Below are 20,942 nucleotides of genomic sequence, written 5' to 3'. Positions count from 1 at the left end.
AAGGTGAGAGCAGCGCTACCTACATTGCAGGATTGTTGGGAAAATCAAATTAAACTAAATACCATGTGGAAAACACCTACATGGCATGCAGTAGTCAGCACACACTGACCTTTCCACCACTTGTCAGGTAGAATCATGAGAGATTTGGATCGGATTTTGTTAGAGGACGCCCTTGGAGAAGGGCTGTTTACGCAGAGACAAGCTTAGGCATCTGAGACGCCAGCTGATACTGTGCGATACATTTATATGTGGGCCACCAGCGTTTTCTTGTACTTTTTACACCAATAGGACTGCTCCTTATTTGACTCCTTGTATACATGTATTGCCTTTCAAAGTTGCAAGAAATTTTCACTACTATATATCATCAAATTGTGCTCGCTTACTTACCTATAAAGTGCAGAAAGGGGCCTCTTGTTTCCAGGTTTTGGTCTGTAGGGTTTGGGTTCTCCGGCCATGTTGATATCTGAAAGCATAAAATAAAACAGCACTGATTAAGAAAATATTAAACCATTTGAGGGAAGTAAATCATAAGGTTTTATTTTTCTTCCTGCCATTTGTCTATGCAAAGGTCCTATGTCATTCATTCATTCAACAAGTATTTTTGGAGCCCCTACTCTAGGCCAGGCACTGTTTGAGATGCGTCATGTACCAAGAAGATTAGATCCAAGGCCTTTTGGAATTTACCTTCTACGAGGGGGAGATAGACTGTAGTCAACAAACATAATACATATGAAAAATATAGAACATATTTGAAGGTGGCAAGTAGTATGAAGACAAAAAATGTTGAATAAGCTAGGGGGAATCAGAAATGCCAACTGAAAATGAAAGATGGAGAGACACAGAGAGAGAGACAGAGAGAGAAAGGGAGAGAGAGAGAGAGAAGGCACATCCTTTCCTGTTAAACTGGAACTATGATCCAGTCTCTAAGATAAGGCAAGGATATGCTCAAGTGTATGACAAAGAGTATTTGCATAGAATTGACCAAACTCAAGCTTAAAAAAAATGTGTAAACCTGTTAAGAAATTGGAAAGCTGGGTGGCAAAGGTTTGGGAGATGACGTAAACAACTCGATGTCAACAACTAGATTTAATAAAGTTGTAATTTCCAAAGGGTGATAGAAAGGAAAATCTAACGGAGGAGGACTTCAAGACAAATTTGAAAGACGTGAGGGACATTATTCTGAAAGAAAAGTCCGTTTCTTGGAGAATTGACTCAATACACCATGTTAAGGATGGATGAGCCACCCATCAGTGAAAACAACCAAAACTTTTAGATAAAATATAATGTATCTCTTTTTTAAAAAGTACATTGAGTTAGCAAGCAATGTCCTTATAGAAACTAAACAGTGTTCAAGTGCGTAATTTTCCTTTGAGTGTACAGAAATTTAGACTGAAATATGCAAGTGTATAGATTCTACCTGCTAAGGTGAAGTTCATCTAAAACCTGGTGGCCGTGGCCAGAGATGAGGATGAAAGGGGCTGGGCGTAGTGAAGGGAAGGCTCAGTGGGCAGGGAGCTGGGTTCATCAGTGAACATAAAGACTTGCCAACGCCCTGATGAAAGGGCATTCTCCTTGCATTGAACCGTAAAAATACAAGATGTAATTATGTCCTCAGAACAACCCAGCTTCCTTGGAGACCAAGGCTCAAGTTGTCATGTCTCAAGAGCTGTTGGCTTTGAAAGGAACAAACATACTGGGGAATTGGCATCTGAACTCTGTGGTCACTGAGAGAGACACCTCTGGGGCTTTCTTCCCGACTGTCCTGGCGGTGCGTTACTGACCCACAGGTAGGGAGAGGAAGAATGGCCAGGGGTCCACTTTCTGTCACCATCATAAGAAAGAGGCTTTGGAGTAAAACATTAAGATGGAGAGAACAAAGCATCATTTCTTAAATTCGCGAGTTTGCAAACAGATTCATACCAAATACTAATATTTGGAAATCTCATGTTCTCCTCAAGAATGGATGTAGGTTAAATCCAATATCTTTACTTGATCAATTCTTGTTCGTGCATTACTACAGGAGAGATAGCAACAGCATTTCGGTTTTCACGCCTCTGACTCTTGGGAGGACACCTCCAATTCTACACCCAAACAGAGGTGACTTCTCTCCGCTTCCCCATTTTACTTTTTTCCATCGTCTCCATGCTGCCGATGACTGACTGCTCCCCGTGACTTGGGACTTGCAAAGGTCTGTCATCACTTCCCTTAGGCCCTTCTGCATCCTGCCCAGTGATGTTTATCCAACACTCAGTGGGTCTTTCAGTCAGTCAAGTTTTGACAAAGAGGCAGGTGGACCCTTGCATGGCTTGTTGTGTGGCTAGCCAAACACACTTGGTCGGCACGTTCCTAAAATGGTGTTTACCTAAACAATCTTTTAAAAGATGGTAACAGGTAGGTTGCCAAACAAATAAATGACAATAAAATAAGTTTGGTAAAAATGCCATCATATATCCCTTTGTTGAATATTTGTATTGCATAGTAAAGGAAAACAACATCAGCTGTAGTTTGCTCAAATAAATAAATATATACTTGTGTGTGTGTGTATGTGTATGTACCTATCTTTTAGATGACACACCAGGTCACACCCAACCAAACAGCTCCCCCCATCACCCCAGAACACTGGTTTATGAGATACCCTGAAATATTTGGAGCAATGTTTTACATTTATTTCTTTGCCAGGTTTTCAGTCAGGAGTATCCTCATTTAAAAAGAGACTTTAGTCTTTTCAATTATATATGATTTGCAGTGCTACAATAACTGGACACTTGCTACCCACCTCCACCACTCATGGTCTCCACTGGATTAAGTCACGCCCACAGAAATTGAACCTTGATATCAAAGTGATGTCTGCCTGACAGTATAATGAGGCATCCACATTACCAACCTGATTATTTTAGATGGAGAAAAAAAGAGAAAAGAAAAAACTTTCCTAAAGGAATTAGTGAAAACTGATATCGTTATTCTTGGGATATTTTTGTTTTGTTTCCTTCCCCAGGATTAAATAAAAGTATAAATAATTCAGCCATGGCATAGAGACTGCCAGGAAAACTCATTCAGAGTCTTTTATTGTTCACATTTGGAAGATTTAGGGATTCATTACTGTTCCGTTGAATAAAAATTCAGGAGATAAAGGAAATAGTCTGTTACGTTTGACAAGCGAATGCATAAAACCATACATTACCCTAGTATAAGCACCATACCATTAAAATGTGTTCTTTGCAGTTATTATTAGCGTAGATCCTCAAAACAACCCCGGGAACTGAGCAGAACAGGAATCAAGATTACCACGTCATGTATTTAGATGCGTGAGAGACTGAGAAATTAAGTATGTCATTAGCTCAGCTCACAGCTGTCTTTATTCCTGAGCCGGGTCCGTTGCCAGGCACTGAACTAGTGGGGCAGGGGATCCCTGTTTCACAGGAGGACAGTCTGAGTGTCAGCTGCAGCCAGGACCTGGAGCTGCACCGATTCACAGTCTAGAACTTTCTCTACTGTTTCATTGCTCTCACCTAGATTTTGGATGTCACATTTTCTATGCCACTCAAACCTGGCTTGGCTGTGGAAAGCGCCATGTAAAGTGATGCACTTTGAGTACCCAGGAGATTTGGCATCACGAGGGAGGATGGAAGATTGAGTAAAGAAGAGCTGTGGTGACATTGGTCTGGCAGCGATGGGAAAACGCATTCAGCCCTCACCTGAACTACCTGACAGGTGTTGGCCAGGTAGGTTCAATACCCTGAGGTTTGCTGGGACTGCTGGAAATGCTCTTATTCTAAGGAAAAAAATGCACCCGACCTGCCAATGCAAGCCTAGCCCACCCTGGGCTCTAAAATAGGACATTTGAAGCATTTTGAGCCTAAAGCTGAGAATGGAGCCAATTTCGTACAAAAGGAAATGGCTTTCTAATGTTGTTTTTCCTTTCCCAGAACCAAAGCTAGTTTTAACATCTGAAATATGTCCTTAATAGAATGTTAAAATATTCACTGTTATGGGACTGAAACTATAGTCTCATTTTACTGGGCAGTCACTGAATTGTGACCATTTTAATGAGCCTTTGGACCTCGTTTCATAAATTAGTTCTGACACAGCACTACGGCACGTTGGCCTCTGGTTATTAGAATGCTAATGGAAAGATCCCTGGATGGCCGGACTCCCCATTTGTTAGCAGAGAACATGCTATGCTCCAGACTCTGTCTGCAAGGACAAATAAAAGTGGGAACCTGAACTTCTTGCTAATTACCTGGTACGCTGATCACTCACTGTCTGTGACTTATTTACATTCAAACTTTCTCCCCCAAAGAAACGGAAGTGAACAAGTGGGCACGCCTACTCGGACGTCCTTTTTCACTGCCTGTCTAGTGTGTTCAATGGTCCTATTAAGAAGAAAATAGAAATGCCGCAAATCGTTCATTTTCATTGATCACAGAGTTACTGAACATGCAGAACGCGTCAGGAACTGTGCTCAGTACTTGGGAAATGGACACACACGTAATTTGTTCTCTGGGAAACCACGGGGAAGACACACCTGCGGCTAACTGCGCCAGTGTGACAGCGTCACCAGAAGGATGCTTTGGGGGCATGGCGCTCATCCTCTATCGCTGAGAATGCCCTTATGGGTCCGTTCCTCGTGTGTGAGGGGGTGGTTAGCAGTTTCATAGACCCACGCCCACCAGCAAACTCTACCATTGCCTCTGCTCTATCCATTGAGCTACAGAGACCGCCTTCTTTTCATTTGTTTGCTTTATTTTTTCCCACCCACACTCCATTAGCTAACTGTCAAAATACCTTTGATTTGCCTTGACGCATATGTGGCCATGAAACTTGATAAAACTTTGTGGCTTTGGTGCGTGTTTAATCAATGTGCAGTGTACAGTTATTTAGCAGAGGGCAGAAGTGCACAGGTGCAAAGCCAACGCCAACTAGGAATAGTTACCAAATGGGAATTGACTTAATTCCTAAAACTTGTATCATTTTTCTCCCATCACATTCTCTCTTATTTCATCTTGGATAAATGTTTTGAAGAATGTTTTTCTCTAGTCCATGAACATCTCTCAAATCTCTCCAAAGGTCAAAGTGAAAGACATGTCTTTTTGAGATAAAACCTCCAGAAACCGAATGAGTCAAATACTGAATGCGGATAAATGTTTGCCAGCAGCTCCATGAATGTGTTTAGGACCCTGCTTGACAATTTTAGAAATACTCTTCATGCTGTATTGACATCAACAGTGGAGACCACCGTTACAATAATTAACGAAAAATACCTGGTGAAAAATAATCGTAGTTGCACGTTCATTATTAATGCATAGCCATGCCATCATTAATTTCTTTGCATCTCAAGACTCTTAGTTTCATATTTGAGGACAAAATATTCTGTAAGAAGAGTGCAATTCAACCACAGAGAGTCTGGGTTCTGTATCCATGAGAATTGTCAGATTCCCATCAGTGCAGGGAAGCAGAGCCCAGATTTGGGTATGGCTTCTCTCTTTTCCCGTTCTTTTCTAATTTCTCACTTTTCATATATGTATATATGGACTTACTTTCTTTCTTTTTCAGGTCCTTTTTGTTCTGACTTTGTATTCAGTGTCTAAAATACCAAAGCTACTGTGCGGGGTACATTATAAGTCATAAGTACAATGAATGCTAATAAAATGCCAAAGCTAATGTTAGGTGGCTGAGGGCATTTTGTATGGAGAGTAGCATACAACTTGAACATGCAACGTTTGGTTGGCAGACAAGCAGTGTCTGTATCATGCAGGAACTGCCAGAAATAAATGCAAAATCCGGGTTCCCGCCCAGACTGAACAAATCTGAATCTGCGTTTTAACAAGGCACCAGGTGACTGCAACGCCCATTCAAGTTTCAGAAGCACTGACATAGGACACATCCCTCCCTTCAATTATTTTTTAAGGACTTTAGTTTTTAAACTGTTTTGTAAAGAAAATAGTGAGAATTCTGATCAGAAAAAGAAAGCTATTAGGGAAGAAACGTGGCAAATTGAAGTTTAAATTGAAGTTTTAGTTTAAAGGCTTATTTAAAGAATGAAATAATGCTATCTTAATACCATCTTGATGATAACAGTTGCTCGCATGCATATCATTTAACAGTTAATCACATTTTCACACATATTAAAAAGCAATTTTCACAATAATCTCATATGGACATCTTTTTGAATTAATGTTTTTGCTTCCTTTGGATAAATACGAAGAAGTGGAAATGCTGGGTCATGTGGTAGTTTTACTTTCAAAAGGAGTTCTTGATGTCTGGGATAAGAACCTGTTTCAGGGGCTCAGTGGCACGAATCACTGGTAAAAGGTCAAGGATATGACTTTAAAGAAATATTGTTTATTCGTGACTTATGGGCATTAGAGGAGAAAGGTAATACCACAGGTATGTAGTGATGTTAAAAGTCAGCACTTTATAAAAGTATAGTTGACCTCGCACAACAGAGAAGACTGACCAACTAATGAATTTCTGAGGTATAAACTGATCTGCACGTCTATGCATTATCAATATCACTGTCCCCGTTTTACAGGTGGTAAAACCTTGCACAACAGAGACGGTAACATGCACAAAGCCACCCAGTTAGTATTCTGGCAGGATTCACATTGGAACCAGACTCCTTCTGATCCCAGAGGCACACTCCTCCAACTATACCCAGTTACCTGCTCCTGCTTAAACGGAGACATTTTATCCTATTGCTCTTGGCAACCGCACGTGCCTGAGAAAAAGCAAGGCTGGGATGTTTATCTAAACTGGACATTGAATGACATGGCGGTAGCACTAGAGACGGGAAGTAGAGAAGGCTGGAGTGATGCAATGTGAGGACTCAGCTCGCCACTGATGGTTTCAGGGGTGGAAGAAGATGGCCATGAGCAAAGAACCTTGGAAGATTCTAGAAGCCGGAAAAGACAAGGAAGCATCTTCCCTGGAGCCTCCAGAACAAAATGCGGCCCTGCTCACACCTAGCTTTCGTCCAGTGAGTCCTGTGTCAGACTCGTGACCTACAGGACTCCAAGGCACCAAATTTGTACTGTTTAAGTCACTTCGTTTATGGGAGCTTGTTACAGCAGCATTAGAAAACTAACACAATATTCTTTCCTGCAAGGTAGAGCAGAATTGCGCTCTTCTCGAGTGTGGGTTGGACTTAGTGACTCACTTCTAATTAACAGAATATGGCAGAAATGGGATGTCACTTTCAGGGTTAGGTTATGACAAGACTGGGTCTGTGTCTTAGGTGAACTCTCACTTTCTCTTGGAGTTGTCCCTCACTCTGAGGGGGCTGCTGCCGTGTCATCAGGCACCTGTGGGGCAGCCACATGGTGAGGAACGCAGCCCTGCCAGCAACCACATGGGTGAACTTAAAAGAACAGCCTCCCCCAGGCAAATGTTTGCACAGTTGTTGCCCCACCTGACACCTTGATGGCTTCGAGGGGAGAAAGACTAAACTGGAGCCACCTAGGTGAGCTACCCTCAGACTCCTGACCTACGGAAATGGTGAAATAATCAATGTTATTTGAGGCTGTGAGGTTTTGGGATAACATGTTATGCAGCAATAGGTAACACATACAATTATTCTAAGGTTTTTACTTACTGACCCAAAGAAAGAAAACAATCAGAAAGGAAAAATGTTAATTAGAAGAATAGTGCTGCAAATACACTTTGATGTGAATGGCATATTCCAGTGGGAAGGTATGAGAAAATATTCCAGTATTTTCAGTGTAACAATGAACACATATAAAAGCTGACACTTCTGTCAATATAATTTAGTCAGCTTTTATTCAGATTATAAATGGAATTACAGCCTCAATGTTGAGAATAAAATTTCTCGAAACACACCATCTTACTAAGAATACATTCATCCATTTTTACACATATTTTAATGCAGCAGAGCTGCCAGAAGTATTGTGAGATCAACAAAGGCAATTAACCTCCAATTTTTTCCTCTGTTCTTTCTTCTCTTATATTTGCTTTTTCCTGTGAAGTTTATACTTGGTGGAACAAAGCAAGTCATAAACTGGGTTCAATTAATGGGTTTTCTACTTTGCTACATAAAAATATTCTCTAGACTGCAATTTACAAAGTTGAATGACTTTCATATATTTGCATGTCTACTAAATAAAGAAAATAACCATTCCCTTCATGATGCTTTTATGTTGAATTTCAACTTGAATATGATTATTGAATTAAAGCATCATTTCCTTTTTTCCTTTATGAGTGTAATTTGTCTCAGCTGAGCAAATATATGTCCAAGCCACACTGTAGCACATGACAAGTAGCCAGGTTCGCCCCACCCTCTTCTTAAAACTCCATTGACATTCAGATCACAAATTCAGTGCTCACAGCTTCTTTTACATGGAAGTGTTAGTTAATCAAATCCACTGCGCCTGAATTGCTAAAACATAATCCCCCAAATCTGGCTTAATATTGACTAGTATATAAATCACCGCCATGTATGAATACAGAAGAGGTGGGCACAATGGGGGGGGTGTTTTTCTCCATGTGCTTGAATGAATTTCTTCAGTAAATCATGCAGTAGAGGAAATTGTATATTTGTGTAAATTTGCGTCTGTTCTTATTTTCTCTGTGAAATCAGAACGGACTTTACCTTTGAAACTAGCTGCTAAGGCCTTTTTCAGTGGACAGAGATCATGTATTTGTATTTTGCAATGCCCTTTCTGCTACAGTTGATATCACCTCTGATCTGAGCTTAATTAATAGCATATAGTCCAACATTCATAAGTTATCACAAATATCTCTAAATTCTACTTAGAATTCAGCAATAACAGATTAGGTCCTTCTTTCTACACAGAGGATAGAGAATTCTACTCTTCAAAAAAACTTTTTCTCTTTCATTTATGTTTTCCCTTATTAGTGTGTCAATACGTATGTCCATCGCTGCTTAATTAAGGGGTAGAGGAGGCAGATAGAGCACCATAAAATTTCAAATAAGAATGGTTGCGTTCACATTCATTGCCCCTTAATAAAGTACGAACTTGGTAAAGAAGAAAAATAATCTTTGTACATTTAAAAGAGAGAAACGTAACTGTGATTTTATTCAGAGCAATCCAAATACGCCGCCATTATGTAACTGAAAATGTGCTCATCTACAAATCAATTAGGTCTGCTAATCAAAAGCTCGAACAGCCTTTTATAATGTGTCTGTTATAATGTCTTTGCTGTGCATATGAAGCTTAGATAATAAATCATGACAAGAAAACATCACCAGCAATATGAGTATTAAAAATAGGAATATCACTAATTATGCACAACTTCTCCTCTCCTCAGAGGGGCTCCAGGATCAGCAGGTGGTGCTGCATAAATTACGTTATAGTCTGACTGTTGTATTACTAGGAGGTTCCTAAAACATTAGGTGGGTGCATAAGTAATTGCAGCTTAAAACGTTAAAAATTGCAAAAACTGCAATTACTTTTGCACCCACCTAATATGCACATCACGTGGCATTCATCCATCAATATTTATTCTTAGAAAGGTGACAATTCAAAGATGGCAAAGCAAACCCGTTTTTTCAATTGTAGCTGTGATTTGTGGCTAGGATTTGACGGTCATTAGAAAGTTTTAACATGCGTTAGCTTCTCTCTATGGGAAAGGGAAGGAGACTGCCCTTGAAGGACTGCCCCACACAGTTCCCAAGCTGTCAGGGTCATTTTGGGTGCTCATCCCATCATCCTCTTCCTTCATTTCCAGGGATATCGATGGATACAATAAATTTGTGTCCCCCCACCTCAAACCTCGGTTCCTTACTTTATTGTTTCTTTTCTCCTTTATTAGAAATTACGCATCTGAAAATATGTCTGAATCATTTTATCTCTCATTTCAAATATTCCTCTTGGCTTTTTTTTTTGGGGGGGGGTGGGGAGTTGCAGACACCGCCAGGGTAATAAAATCCATGACAGATTGATACAGATGACAAATGTCCCTTATGCTTTACGGGTATGTTACTAATCTCAAACATTCAGATAAATGTACGTTGCCTCTATTTGTTCATGGCAACACATTACAACAAATTACCTGTAAACCTTTTTGGAAAAGCCCCCCTTAAGCACAGCTCTTACTATTTAAAATTCTATCTTTAGTACTGTTAACATAATGGTATTATCAAATGTCAAGAACACTCAGTAAGAGGCTATTTTTTTCTTTTACAATATGCCATATTTTACCTCTTTATAAACCTGTCAAGTCAGAAAATATTTGCAGTAAAGCATGAGTAAACTGAATGGATTACAATTTTAGTCACAATATCATACAGCTAGAGTCTTCTTGGATTTCTACTGTGACCACATAAGGCTATTATTATTTTTGTATTAATACTTAAACTATATGTGGTTCACTATTATAAAATAATTTAAGACTGATAGATGATTTACTGTTTCTTAAAGAGGCAGTTTACAGAAACAACACTCATACAAACACTCACTAATTCAACCATGTTGCAAAATCTACTAATTCCTTAAACACAACAGTTTGCCAGTTCTATGTAGAAAATATATAAATGTTTTAGTTTGACGTTGCACGACTGAACTAATATGCAGTTTATTTACAGTGACAGCGTTTGTCAGATACGTGGACGCAGTGATCCAGGAAACAAAAGGGGGACACTGATATTTAGAGGACCCGATACACATCAGCGTCTTTGATGCCTTTGAGTGCTTCGGTTGACAGCATGTTAGACACACGTATAGCTGTGACAGAAAAGACTGACGTGACTTCCACAGCATGTCTATACCTAAAGGCTGTGACTCAATGTGGGAGACAGCATGTGTTTGCAGGAGACGTGACGGCTCTGTGCCTGATGGGCCCACCAGCATTCTGTTGCGACCCAGTCCCTCTCTCGTAGCTTGGAGCACACTTGTGTAGCTTTGGTTGGCCTGACAGCTCCTTCACATGGCACACCTCTGCTCTCCCTGTGGCATGTTGACAGTTGGATCTCAGTGTCCCCTGGTGCCTAAGTATCGGTATCTTCACAGCTGGTCTTAGAACCAAGTCCAGGAGCCAGACTGCCTGCGATCAAATTCTAGCTCCCATACTGACTAGGCTGGAAACTTGGGCAAATTACGTCACCATTGAAAAAATTGTGCTATCCCAAGTAATGCTTGGGGGAGGAATGAAATGATATAATGTGCGTGAGACAGTTGGCGAGAGCCTGGCATGTAATGTACTCCACGTTTAGCTGGTGTTGTGCTTCTTCCCCTCCTTTATCTTACTGTCACTGGCTTCCCATGCCCACTGGATAGTTTCCAGCACTCATCTTTCCTCCTCTTCTCTCTGTCCCCCATTCACTAGAGGAACTGTGGGATGGGGACAGTTGCCTTTTGGGTGGTGTGCCGTGTGAACCATCCCCTCCTTTCATCTTCACTGTGAGAAGAGAGAGAGCAGTACCCAACTGGTGTACATCTTTGAACCCAAGGGCGGGAGATACCAAGAAAATTACTCACAAAGTGTGAGGATTTCGACATGAAAGGAATACTGATATCCAGCTGTACGCTTGGATAACTACACAGTCACTCTGCTTCAGTGATCTTCGTGGTGCTTCCTGCAGAGCAGAAAGGGGATGGGGAGAAGCTAGGTGGGATGGTCAAGTGGAGAGGGCCAAGAATCAATCACCTCTTTGAACTCATAATTCAAATCCAGGTTCTGCATGGGTCCACCGATACCAAGTATGAGCAACCTATGAAGAGCGGTGGGGTTTGTGGCCACAGCCTTGCCTAAAATTGTTTCTGCCTGGGGGGCAAAAAGGGGCATAATCAGAACACTTTGGAGTGATGTACCAACTGGTCTCAGACCACAGGCCTGGTCTCGCCACACACCCAACTCCTTGTCACAAGAGCCTTTGCAAGCCATTACTCGTATTTATCCTGATCTCATAAAGCACGCTAAAAGCAGAATGATGCAGCCACAAGAGGACAAACACTTTTCCAAGGTCAGATATGTAAGAAGATACTGTCTGTAGTCCTGTGGTCTCCTCTTCTCCCCACACAATCAAAGGAAGAGCAGGGGAGAGAGACGCGGCACGGGGGGCAGGTGGGTCATGGGCCCACTGCTGCCGGAAGGCCTCGTAGGCCATCTGCAGCCATGGGCAGAAGGCTAACACTACCGGTAAAGGCACAGCAAGAGAGAAAGTGCCTGCATCCCCACACAACCTACCACCTCAGTCCGGGAAGCCGGTGTTCAGACTTTCACGTGTGAAGGTAATTTCTATCTCGTTAAAACTACTGCATTTTGTTACAGTTGCCTAATCTCTACCTAACTAATACAGTATGGATGTGTCATTTTAAAAATGATTCTTCTCTTTATTTAACCAAAAACTGGTCCCGATAACGTTGAATTAAGACGCTTTCAGTGTGTTGTAGACGCTCTGCAGATACCCAAATATGCTAAGTCCTTTCTCTTGCTAATTGATGCCCTGCGATTTTTTTTGTCTGACTGGTTCAAAGCTCGGTTTAGCTCTCATTTCTTGTGGACCATTTTCCCCGATTCCTTGGTAAGGGTCCTTTGACTGTTCTGTTTGGATTTCCCTCTTTCCTTACATTACAACATTATATTTATTAGTCATCTTCCATAAGAGACAAAGCTTAACAGTTTTTCAGTACAAAGTAATAGGTGTTCAAAACTGATTAGTGAAATAAGTAAATCCATGACTCAAAAAGAAGGTGAATAGATTCAGAATTGTTTAAAGTGATACAGCCGTAGGACTAGAGGAAAAGTGTTATAAGCGATGAATTACGCAGAGACGTCAGTTGAGACACTAATAAAATAATGTGGATGAAAGTGAGAAGGTTTTAAACAATGGCAGTACCTGGGATAAGGAGCACTGGACAAGGTCACGACACGTATGTTCTTTCAACTCCCATGACCTGCTAGCAAAGACTTCCTCTGTCTGGAGTCCACCCTACATTTCTTTGAACATTTGGTACATAATTTTGTTTAACTTCACTGTCTTGCCTAACTAGTTATTGGACAATGGGGAGCTTAATGTATTGTGGAGCTCAAGTCTCAGGACAGCACTTCTGCCACTACAGAGAATTTTCTTGTCAGAATGTAGCAAGAACAAAAATGATCAAGCTAATTGCAGGGAGGCAAGCGTTAGGGCAACTGAGGATTACTGAGGGAATAGAAAGGAGACGAAGGACAGTAAGGACGTCCTGTGCGATGACACTTCACACCGGAATCAAACCAATATCAAAATACAATCAACAGGTTAAATAGTAATATTTTGTATTAATAACAATACGTGGAAAATTTTGATTATGGTTAGATAGGTCCGTATTATGGAACAAATGTTAATTAAGTATTTGCATTCAACCTGGAGCAGATTCCAGATTCTGATGAAAGGATTAAATACTGGCATAGTTTGAGGACAAGATTCAAAGTAGATCTACTTGAAGGGATTCATTCATCTAGAATGCTAACACGACAGACATGTTTTACTCTTAGCTACACTTGTTTGCTACCGGTTTCAAAACCATTCAAGAAAATACATCACTTCCTTTGCTTTTATGTAACTCAAAAAACTGCAGATATGGGGACACCAGGCAGGATTAGAAGAGATCATTTTGTTCTTAGAGATTTTTGCAAAGATTAAAAAGCAGAGGAAGACTAGACCTCGATAACATCAAATTTCATCTGAGCTATTCCTCTCTTATCTCACTTGTCTCCCATCTATATTATTCAAATATTATTCCAGCTCACACTGTCATGCCGGAACACTGCACATTTTATTTGACAATTAGGTAAATTGTGCTGAACATTCCACTCTTTCTACCTGCAAAAATATGCTTGTGTTAATGAACACTCTGTTGAGTCATGGCCAAGACTTAGAAGAGAAAAAAAATATGAAAAGAATGCAGAATCCTCTCCAGAAGTAAGAAGCTGAGATGAATTCATTCAAGCGGCACTGGAATTTACCTGAAACTTAAATAGGGTTACAGAATCATACTCCCCTATCTGATCAGCTGAAAACAGTCTAAAGGGATTCAGATACAATGGGACAAGGTGGCAAACTAGCTAAGTGGCAAAACTAGCTCTCAGCTGAGGTACGTAGACTTTGCTTTTGACTTAGCATACAGAAATTAACGCTAAGGAAACTTTCAGGGTGTTTACTTGTGATTTGGTTAGAAGCTGAAAGAATGTAGGGTCCATGGATTTTCTCTTTGCCCTCAAATATACGATTAAGAGAGAAATACCTATATCATCATATTGGATTTTGTCTGCCTACAATGATAACTGTTCTCTTTACCTAAGTAACCATTTTTAAAACCCTAAAAAGATGAAAAAAATAAGTAGAGAAATAACTAATTAAATCAAGACAATACTACTATTTTTATGTTAAATTTAAATAGTTTAACTTGTTATTTAAGGTATTTGAAACAATGATTATACTTTAATAATATTTATAAGAACTGCTTAGGAAAAATTTGCATGTTCCATTTATAAGTCTTCCTTTTCACACATTTAAAATGTTGAGAGAAATAGAGGTACTAGATATATTTAGTGTCATAAATGTTCAAAAGAACATAATTAACTGTTTGTAAATGGGATTAACGTTATAGGGGAATTCAATCTCTTAAAAGAATGAATTTAAACATTAATCAAAGAACATGTAATCATTATTTGAATATAATCACCAAATGTATAAATTCAATTTAAAAGTACATAAGATGAATGAACCTAAATTATTAAGAAAATTAAGACTTAAATGTGTAATTTTAATAAATTACGTATTAATTTAAATAAAAAATAACTCAAAATATCTACATTCAAAATTCAAATTAAACATTAAGCATCTTAAATTGTAGCCTACTTTTTGGTTACTGAGTACATTTTACTAATTGTTTTAAGTGACTCTATTATTGCTGAGAGTATGAGATTCAGGATCGAGGTATATTCTGACAGGTTCCTCTGTATTTCTTCAACTTTATGCATTGAGCTCATTTCTTGTTGAGCTAATTTGGGGCTACCCTATACCATTTTTTATGTCATTTCTTATCAGGGAATAAATAGAATTTCCTTTTCTACCTATAAGCTACACGAGAGCTGTGTCTAGTGGCTTAATCTGATAGAATAAAAGAATCGAAGGGCCACTGTTTATGGATCGGCGCTGATCCCCTTATTATCTTTTCACTGAATGCCATGCTTGGCTTATGATTTGATGAAGAAACTGTGGTGCCCTTTCTGGAATAGGTAATTACTCTTAGCAAAATGATCCGAGTTCACTCTGAGAATGTGAGAAAGGTAAGATATTGCTCAGCATGCTCAGAAAGCATCACTAAAATTTCAGAGTTCTCTGTTTTTCAACATTCTCATTTTTATCTCTGATGTCAGATACTGCACCTATGCCAACCTGAAGAGAAGTTCATGTAGTTGAATGAGCACTAATGTTTGTTGGGAAAAGTTAATATTATCATTATTTTACATTTTCTTTTGAGTGACTTCCCCCATCCTGTGAGAGATGTCTACTATCTCCGGAGACGATTCTATTGGCGATTGCAGGAATGCAGAGAGAAAAACAGTCTACTTGTAAATTTTGGTATCTAGAGTAGGCATTTTGAAAGTGCAGCCAGAAAATAATCTTGAAAACCAGGCTTTGGAGAGAGATAAAAGGATTTCCTCTACTCTAGTAAATATCAAGAGACACCTGCAGACTCACCTAGGTTCTTCTGTAGCTGGAGTGGCTATGGTTCCACTGAAGAGCCTGAGGCGTGAGGCTGCTTGCCTCTGGAAGAGGAGTGATAGGTAAGAGAATTGCCTTCCAGAAAACACAGAAGTGCAAATCACACGCTGTGAGCCCCAAGGGGCACAGGAAGGATGACACAGGGACAGAAGTAGGATGAGGGCAGTGACATACAGACATCGTAAACCCAATAGCTGGCTTGAAGGGAAAAACAAAATGAAAGAGTTTTTGCTCAGTTTCATGGGGATTCTGGAAGGAGAGTGCCTAGGAGGGTATTCCTTGCATAAATGAGATGCCACACCGGAGTCCAATTCTATATACCCACTAGCAAGTGGGAACCTCACGAAGAAAACTGCGGAGTTGTAGAAAAATAAAGAAGCCATGTGTTCTTTGCACTGCTGAGCCGTGGAGAGGAAATCTACGATGGCAACTTATACAATATGGCACTTGGTCACAGCACATGTGTGTCCCTAAAAATGACTGTACTTGCCACATTACACTACAAAACCCACAGGATTAATGGGAAAAATCAGGTTGTTGCACAGCACTCAAAACTTCATGAGGGACACATTAAAACAAACAGAATCCTGACAAAACGTAGCACAGTGTCGTACATGCGAAACCATGAAGAGATACGTACGCATTACAGTCAACAGGGCACGTTATCAGAAGATCTGACACTTGCATGGGGCCTTGGAAGGGTGGCAGCCTGCAAGTGACATTCAAGAGGTGGAGGAGGGATCTGAAATCACACTGACCGTTGTAACACCAGATATGGTGGGTCTGGGGTGGCTGGTAACTGGCGAAGTGGTAGGTGTGTAAGGGAGGTGTGTGTTTGGGGTGTATGTGTGTGTGTGTGTGTGTGTGTGTGTGTGTGTGTGCATATGTTTGCGGAGGTGGGTGTGTTCCTACCTGGCTAGGCTCAGCTGGGTGAGTTTTCTATGTTCACCTCATGCTTCTCCAAATGCACCAACAGGAAGTTCCCGCCATGCTAATACTCCTTACTGCCGCACTTGCTTTGGAGCAGAGACACTGTCTCTGAACAAGCATTGTGACAGACCCGCCCACACGACACGGTTTTGGCAGCATCCTCCAGTTTTCCCTATCTCTCTGAACCCCGAGCACCACCTCACGCCCACCCTCATCTCAACTTCTCCACGTGGAATGCTCCACTCCAATTTCAGCATCAGCAGAACAGAAGGCAATTCTGGACCAGGGTTAGGGACCCTCCTGGAATGACCTTGACCTTGTTGTGTGTGGTTTAGGTGGGCGACTGTCAAAGTGTGGGTCATGAATAGCACTTGACTGCCTCAGTGGCTGGGGGCTGTTCTTGATGACTCAGGGGCACAGTCACGTGGCTTCTGGTCCCTTCCCTCCAGGCGGGCAGCTGGGCTGAGGGCGCCAGTGCAGAAGCTCTGTCCCTGAAGTGAGGCTTTGCCTGCCATCAGGCCTCCAGGGAGAGGCTGTGCAAGAGAAAGCCTCAATCCAGCAGCACTTTTAAGCCAAAGAAGCGACCCTTGGTTTGTGTCTGGGTGGCACACATTGGGGCTCAGACTGGCCGGAGTAGGGACCTGTGGGGTCAGGGTGTTTCCAGGGCTTGGAGCTTAGAGAAACGGAACTGCCGAGTGAGCCATGACCAGGAAACGTCCACTGAGTCTCCCCTCGCTCTCACTAGTCTCCAGTCTCTTTCTTTCCTCATTTACCTCTATTTTTATGTTTTAAATTGTGATACTATACTATACATACATACATACATACATACTTACATATGTAATAAAAATTTGCCATTTTAAATGTCCGTTTCTGTGGCATTATGTATATTCACATTATTGTCCAATCATTCCCACCATCATTTCCAGAACTTTCCACCTTCCCAACCGAAACTCCACACCCATTAAACACTCATTCCCCCTCCTTGCCTCCCTCCCCACCCCCCAGCCTCTGACAACCACCCTCCTACTTTCTGTTTCTCCAACTTTGGCCTCTCAAGGCACCTCGTTTTCTTGGAACCATACGACATGTGTCTGGCTTATCTGAGCAGAATGTCGTCTAGGCTCATCTGTGTACGAGCCTGGGTCACGACTTCTCTTCTTTTTCAGACTGAGTAACAGTCCCCTCTCTCATCTTCTAATGTTGACAAAAACGGTCCACACTGCTTTCTAGATGTTCTACGTCTTGGTCTTCTGGGTTGCAGCATGGACATAAGTATTGTCTTAATAGACTTCCAGCCCTGCAGGTTGCCTTCAGGCTTTTCTTCTGCAGCTTCTCCGGCACATGCAGTGACTCTCCATTTGTGACTAAAACTGGCGACTGAGACGTTGGAACCCTTTCCTTAGACCAATATATTTTCAAATATGGAGCATGAACTGCAGTGTTTCCACAAGAGGCCCGTTTAGCCTGGTGCTGGGAAGACAACCAGCAATAAAACTAAAGGACATTTCCTCTGGTTGTCGTCTCTTTCATTTTCTCATACTCACTGTGATGAAATTGCTTCCCATGAAGGAGGAAGGAGGAAGGAGAACCCTAATGCAAAGTGACCTTTGAAGCGGAGGAAAGAGCAGAGTGAAAAATGTCTCCATTTAGCTTTATCCTGTGTCGGGAACCACTATCTTATTTTAGAATGCTGTCATTTTAAAGCTTTGAAATGCTTTCTATAGAAATGATGACATTAATCCCGCAGTCAATTTGTCTGAAGTTAGCAAGCGCTACAGCGACCAAATGTGCTCCAAAAATAATTGAATACATTTTTAAAACTAGTCGATACTGTGACTGTAATTTCTTTTTCTCGGGATTGCCATGAAATAGCAGAAGAGAAATCACTCTATCAGGCACCAGAAAAGGGATGGAGAAACGGAGTGATGCCAAGCTTAATGTAAATTGACGACCTCACTGGGTTAATAAGTAGCTTTAACCTCTGCTTTTCAATGATTTTGCGCCCTGGGAACATGTGAAGTTTAGGACAGCCAGCTCTTCTTTCCTGACTCAAATTGTGTGTACCAGTCGCATGATGGATAACCTAATCTGATGGCTGAAGCACACCTGAGCCCCTGTAACACTTCCCCAGGACCCACGTGTGACGTATTGTCCTGGACAGAAGATTCTCCCCCAGGAGACGTTCCATTATACCTGCATGAACTCTCTTTTAATGCTTGGTGCATATCAGTCATCACCTGACCTGGAGGTTTGGTGTCCACCTCTCCCAATTTTCTCTAGATCTTTCCTACTCCCTGGAGCCTCAGTTGTGACCCATGTGAGGAAGGCAGAGACTAAAACAACTTGAAAAAAGAGGTAATGGATTATGTGAATGGATTCCTCTGTCTGTATTTTTTTTTTTTTGGGGCATATAGTTAACTTCTTAGGATTAACCTTTTTGTACACAACAAATATTTTTGTTCCGATTAACTTCCTGGACTATACAAATAATTACATTTAAAAAACGTATTGGTCCTTTATTCCATGCTTGTAATTGTGTATTATTTGCTAAGGACATTTCTCCAGAAAAGAAACAAAAATTAATGACAGTTTGAAATGTCTCAAAAAATAAAAAAAGTACTGTGTGATCTGGACAGCTGACTCCTTTTGTTGGCAGCAGCTTTGGCTATTATATATATAAAAATGCTAACCAATTGTCCATGAAGGTATCTGCTGCTGTGCTGTGTATTTATCCGTTAAAACCATCAGGCTGTAGTCTAATGCCTTGCCAGTGTTTCTCTATCTCAATGTGTAATAGACAAGGTTGTCAAGGACATTAGAGCTCTTCACAATAATTAATCCTTATCTGACTCTCAACATCTCATTTGCATCTTTTCGCCTCTTCTTTATCGACCCACCTTTATTGTCCCTCATCTTCAGCAAACCCCCACCCCGCCCACTACCCCACCTCAGGCTCAGGGGAAAGGGAACCAATGTGAAAAAGAAAATAGGGTCTTGGATAGCCTAGGACATTCTAATTTCCCAACCTGGGATGATACCGGCTCAGGTTTGTAGTCAGCTAGCAACTAAAAGAATATGCAGTAGTAAAGGTTATAAAAATGAAATCTCGTTGAACTATTTCCTTTGACAATGAAGGACTGTGGGAGGGGCTGCATTCTGTGGCACAAATTTTGTTTCTTTTCAAAGTGGCATTTTCTTCTGTAGGTTACAAAGGCATTCTGGGTGACACCACTGCAGAAGCCACCATGGAAATGGAGAGAAGGGTCATAGCCTGGACGGGATACAACAGGCAGTGCCCCAAGAGGGGCTGACAGGACAGCCAACACCATCTTTCCACCTCCTACATGAGACAGGATGGCCTTTCTTTTCCAGGCCTTTTCTAAGCCTCATCCAGGGTATGGTACTAACGATTCCTGTGAATAACCGCTCTTCCAAGTCCATTCTGGGGACTATGGCTTGGTGAACCAAAGCTCCTTTTCTGATGGCCCCTTAATCAAAAACAAACTCAAAAACGAAAACACCCTCTCTCCTTCCTTGTTTCTTTCCCTTCTTCCTTCTTTTATTTTCCTTGCAAGACACTTCAGGCCCCAGAGGACATAATGTGTTAGCATATAAATTATCACAACAACCCAAATAGGTGTCCTCTGGCACTTCAATTATGTTAGGAACATAATCCGCTCATCACCTATGTTTCTACAGGAACTTGTCATCTCTGAATCATCTAGGTGAGACTAGGCTGGCTTTCGCTTATGAAACTTGTGCCAGAAGAAAACAGAAACTTCTCGGCATTTATGCAGAGCCATCAACCTTACACACACGGGACTCAGTTTTTATGATTCATTTTTTTTAACCTCTGGAGTTATAATACAAGTATGAAAATGTGTTCATGGGTTGTGGGCATGTCATTGAAACCTGAAAGTGTTTCCTTTAAGTTACTCACTTTTTTTTTTAAAGAATAAATTATACTCTGTTGTGTAAGTCCTTTTCACCTTTACCAATGACCCTCAGGTACTTAGTCATTTGTCCTTTCTCAGCGCTTCAGCCTGCGGAGTGTAACCAATGCTCCAAGTTTCAAAACTCTCATCCCACACGGATGATGAATCTAGATTGTTCAAAATCTTTCACTTAGTTTGTAAAGTGTCATGTTTCCAGAGGGACACTGTGCACAGCTAACGTACGAGGTGGAAAGCTGGTTATCTTCCTGCCCTAAAGACACCTTTTCGTCAGTATTAGCACTAAGGTTTCCACTTAGGTTTCCACTAAGTGGAACCTTCCATTAACTTAGTGGAAATTTCCACTTAGTGGAACCTTCCACTTCCAA

General features: G+C 41.0%; 1 protein-coding gene across 19 annotated transcripts in view; it reads right to left on the bottom strand.

Annotated features, from left to right (window-relative positions):
• The window catches only part of RALYL (RALY RNA binding protein like), a 498,623-nt gene that overhangs the window by 95,661 nt on the left and 382,020 nt on the right, over positions 1 to 20,942 (bottom strand). For all 19 annotated transcript variants that reach the window (XM_081069856.1, XM_081069851.1, XM_081069849.1 and 16 more), the window contains one exon: positions 388 to 463. In XM_081069856.1, the coding sequence (XP_080925982.1) occupies positions 388 to 463 (76 nt within the window). The remainder of the gene's footprint in view (positions 1 to 387; positions 464 to 20,942) is intronic.

The sequence above is a fragment of the Rhinolophus hipposideros genome (genome assembly GCF_964194185.1).
Source record: "Rhinolophus hipposideros genome assembly, chromosome: 13".
In the NCBI taxonomy this organism is placed as follows: Eukaryota; Metazoa; Chordata; class Mammalia; order Chiroptera; family Rhinolophidae; genus Rhinolophus; species Rhinolophus hipposideros.
This window is presented reverse-complemented; position numbering and strand designations above follow the sequence as displayed.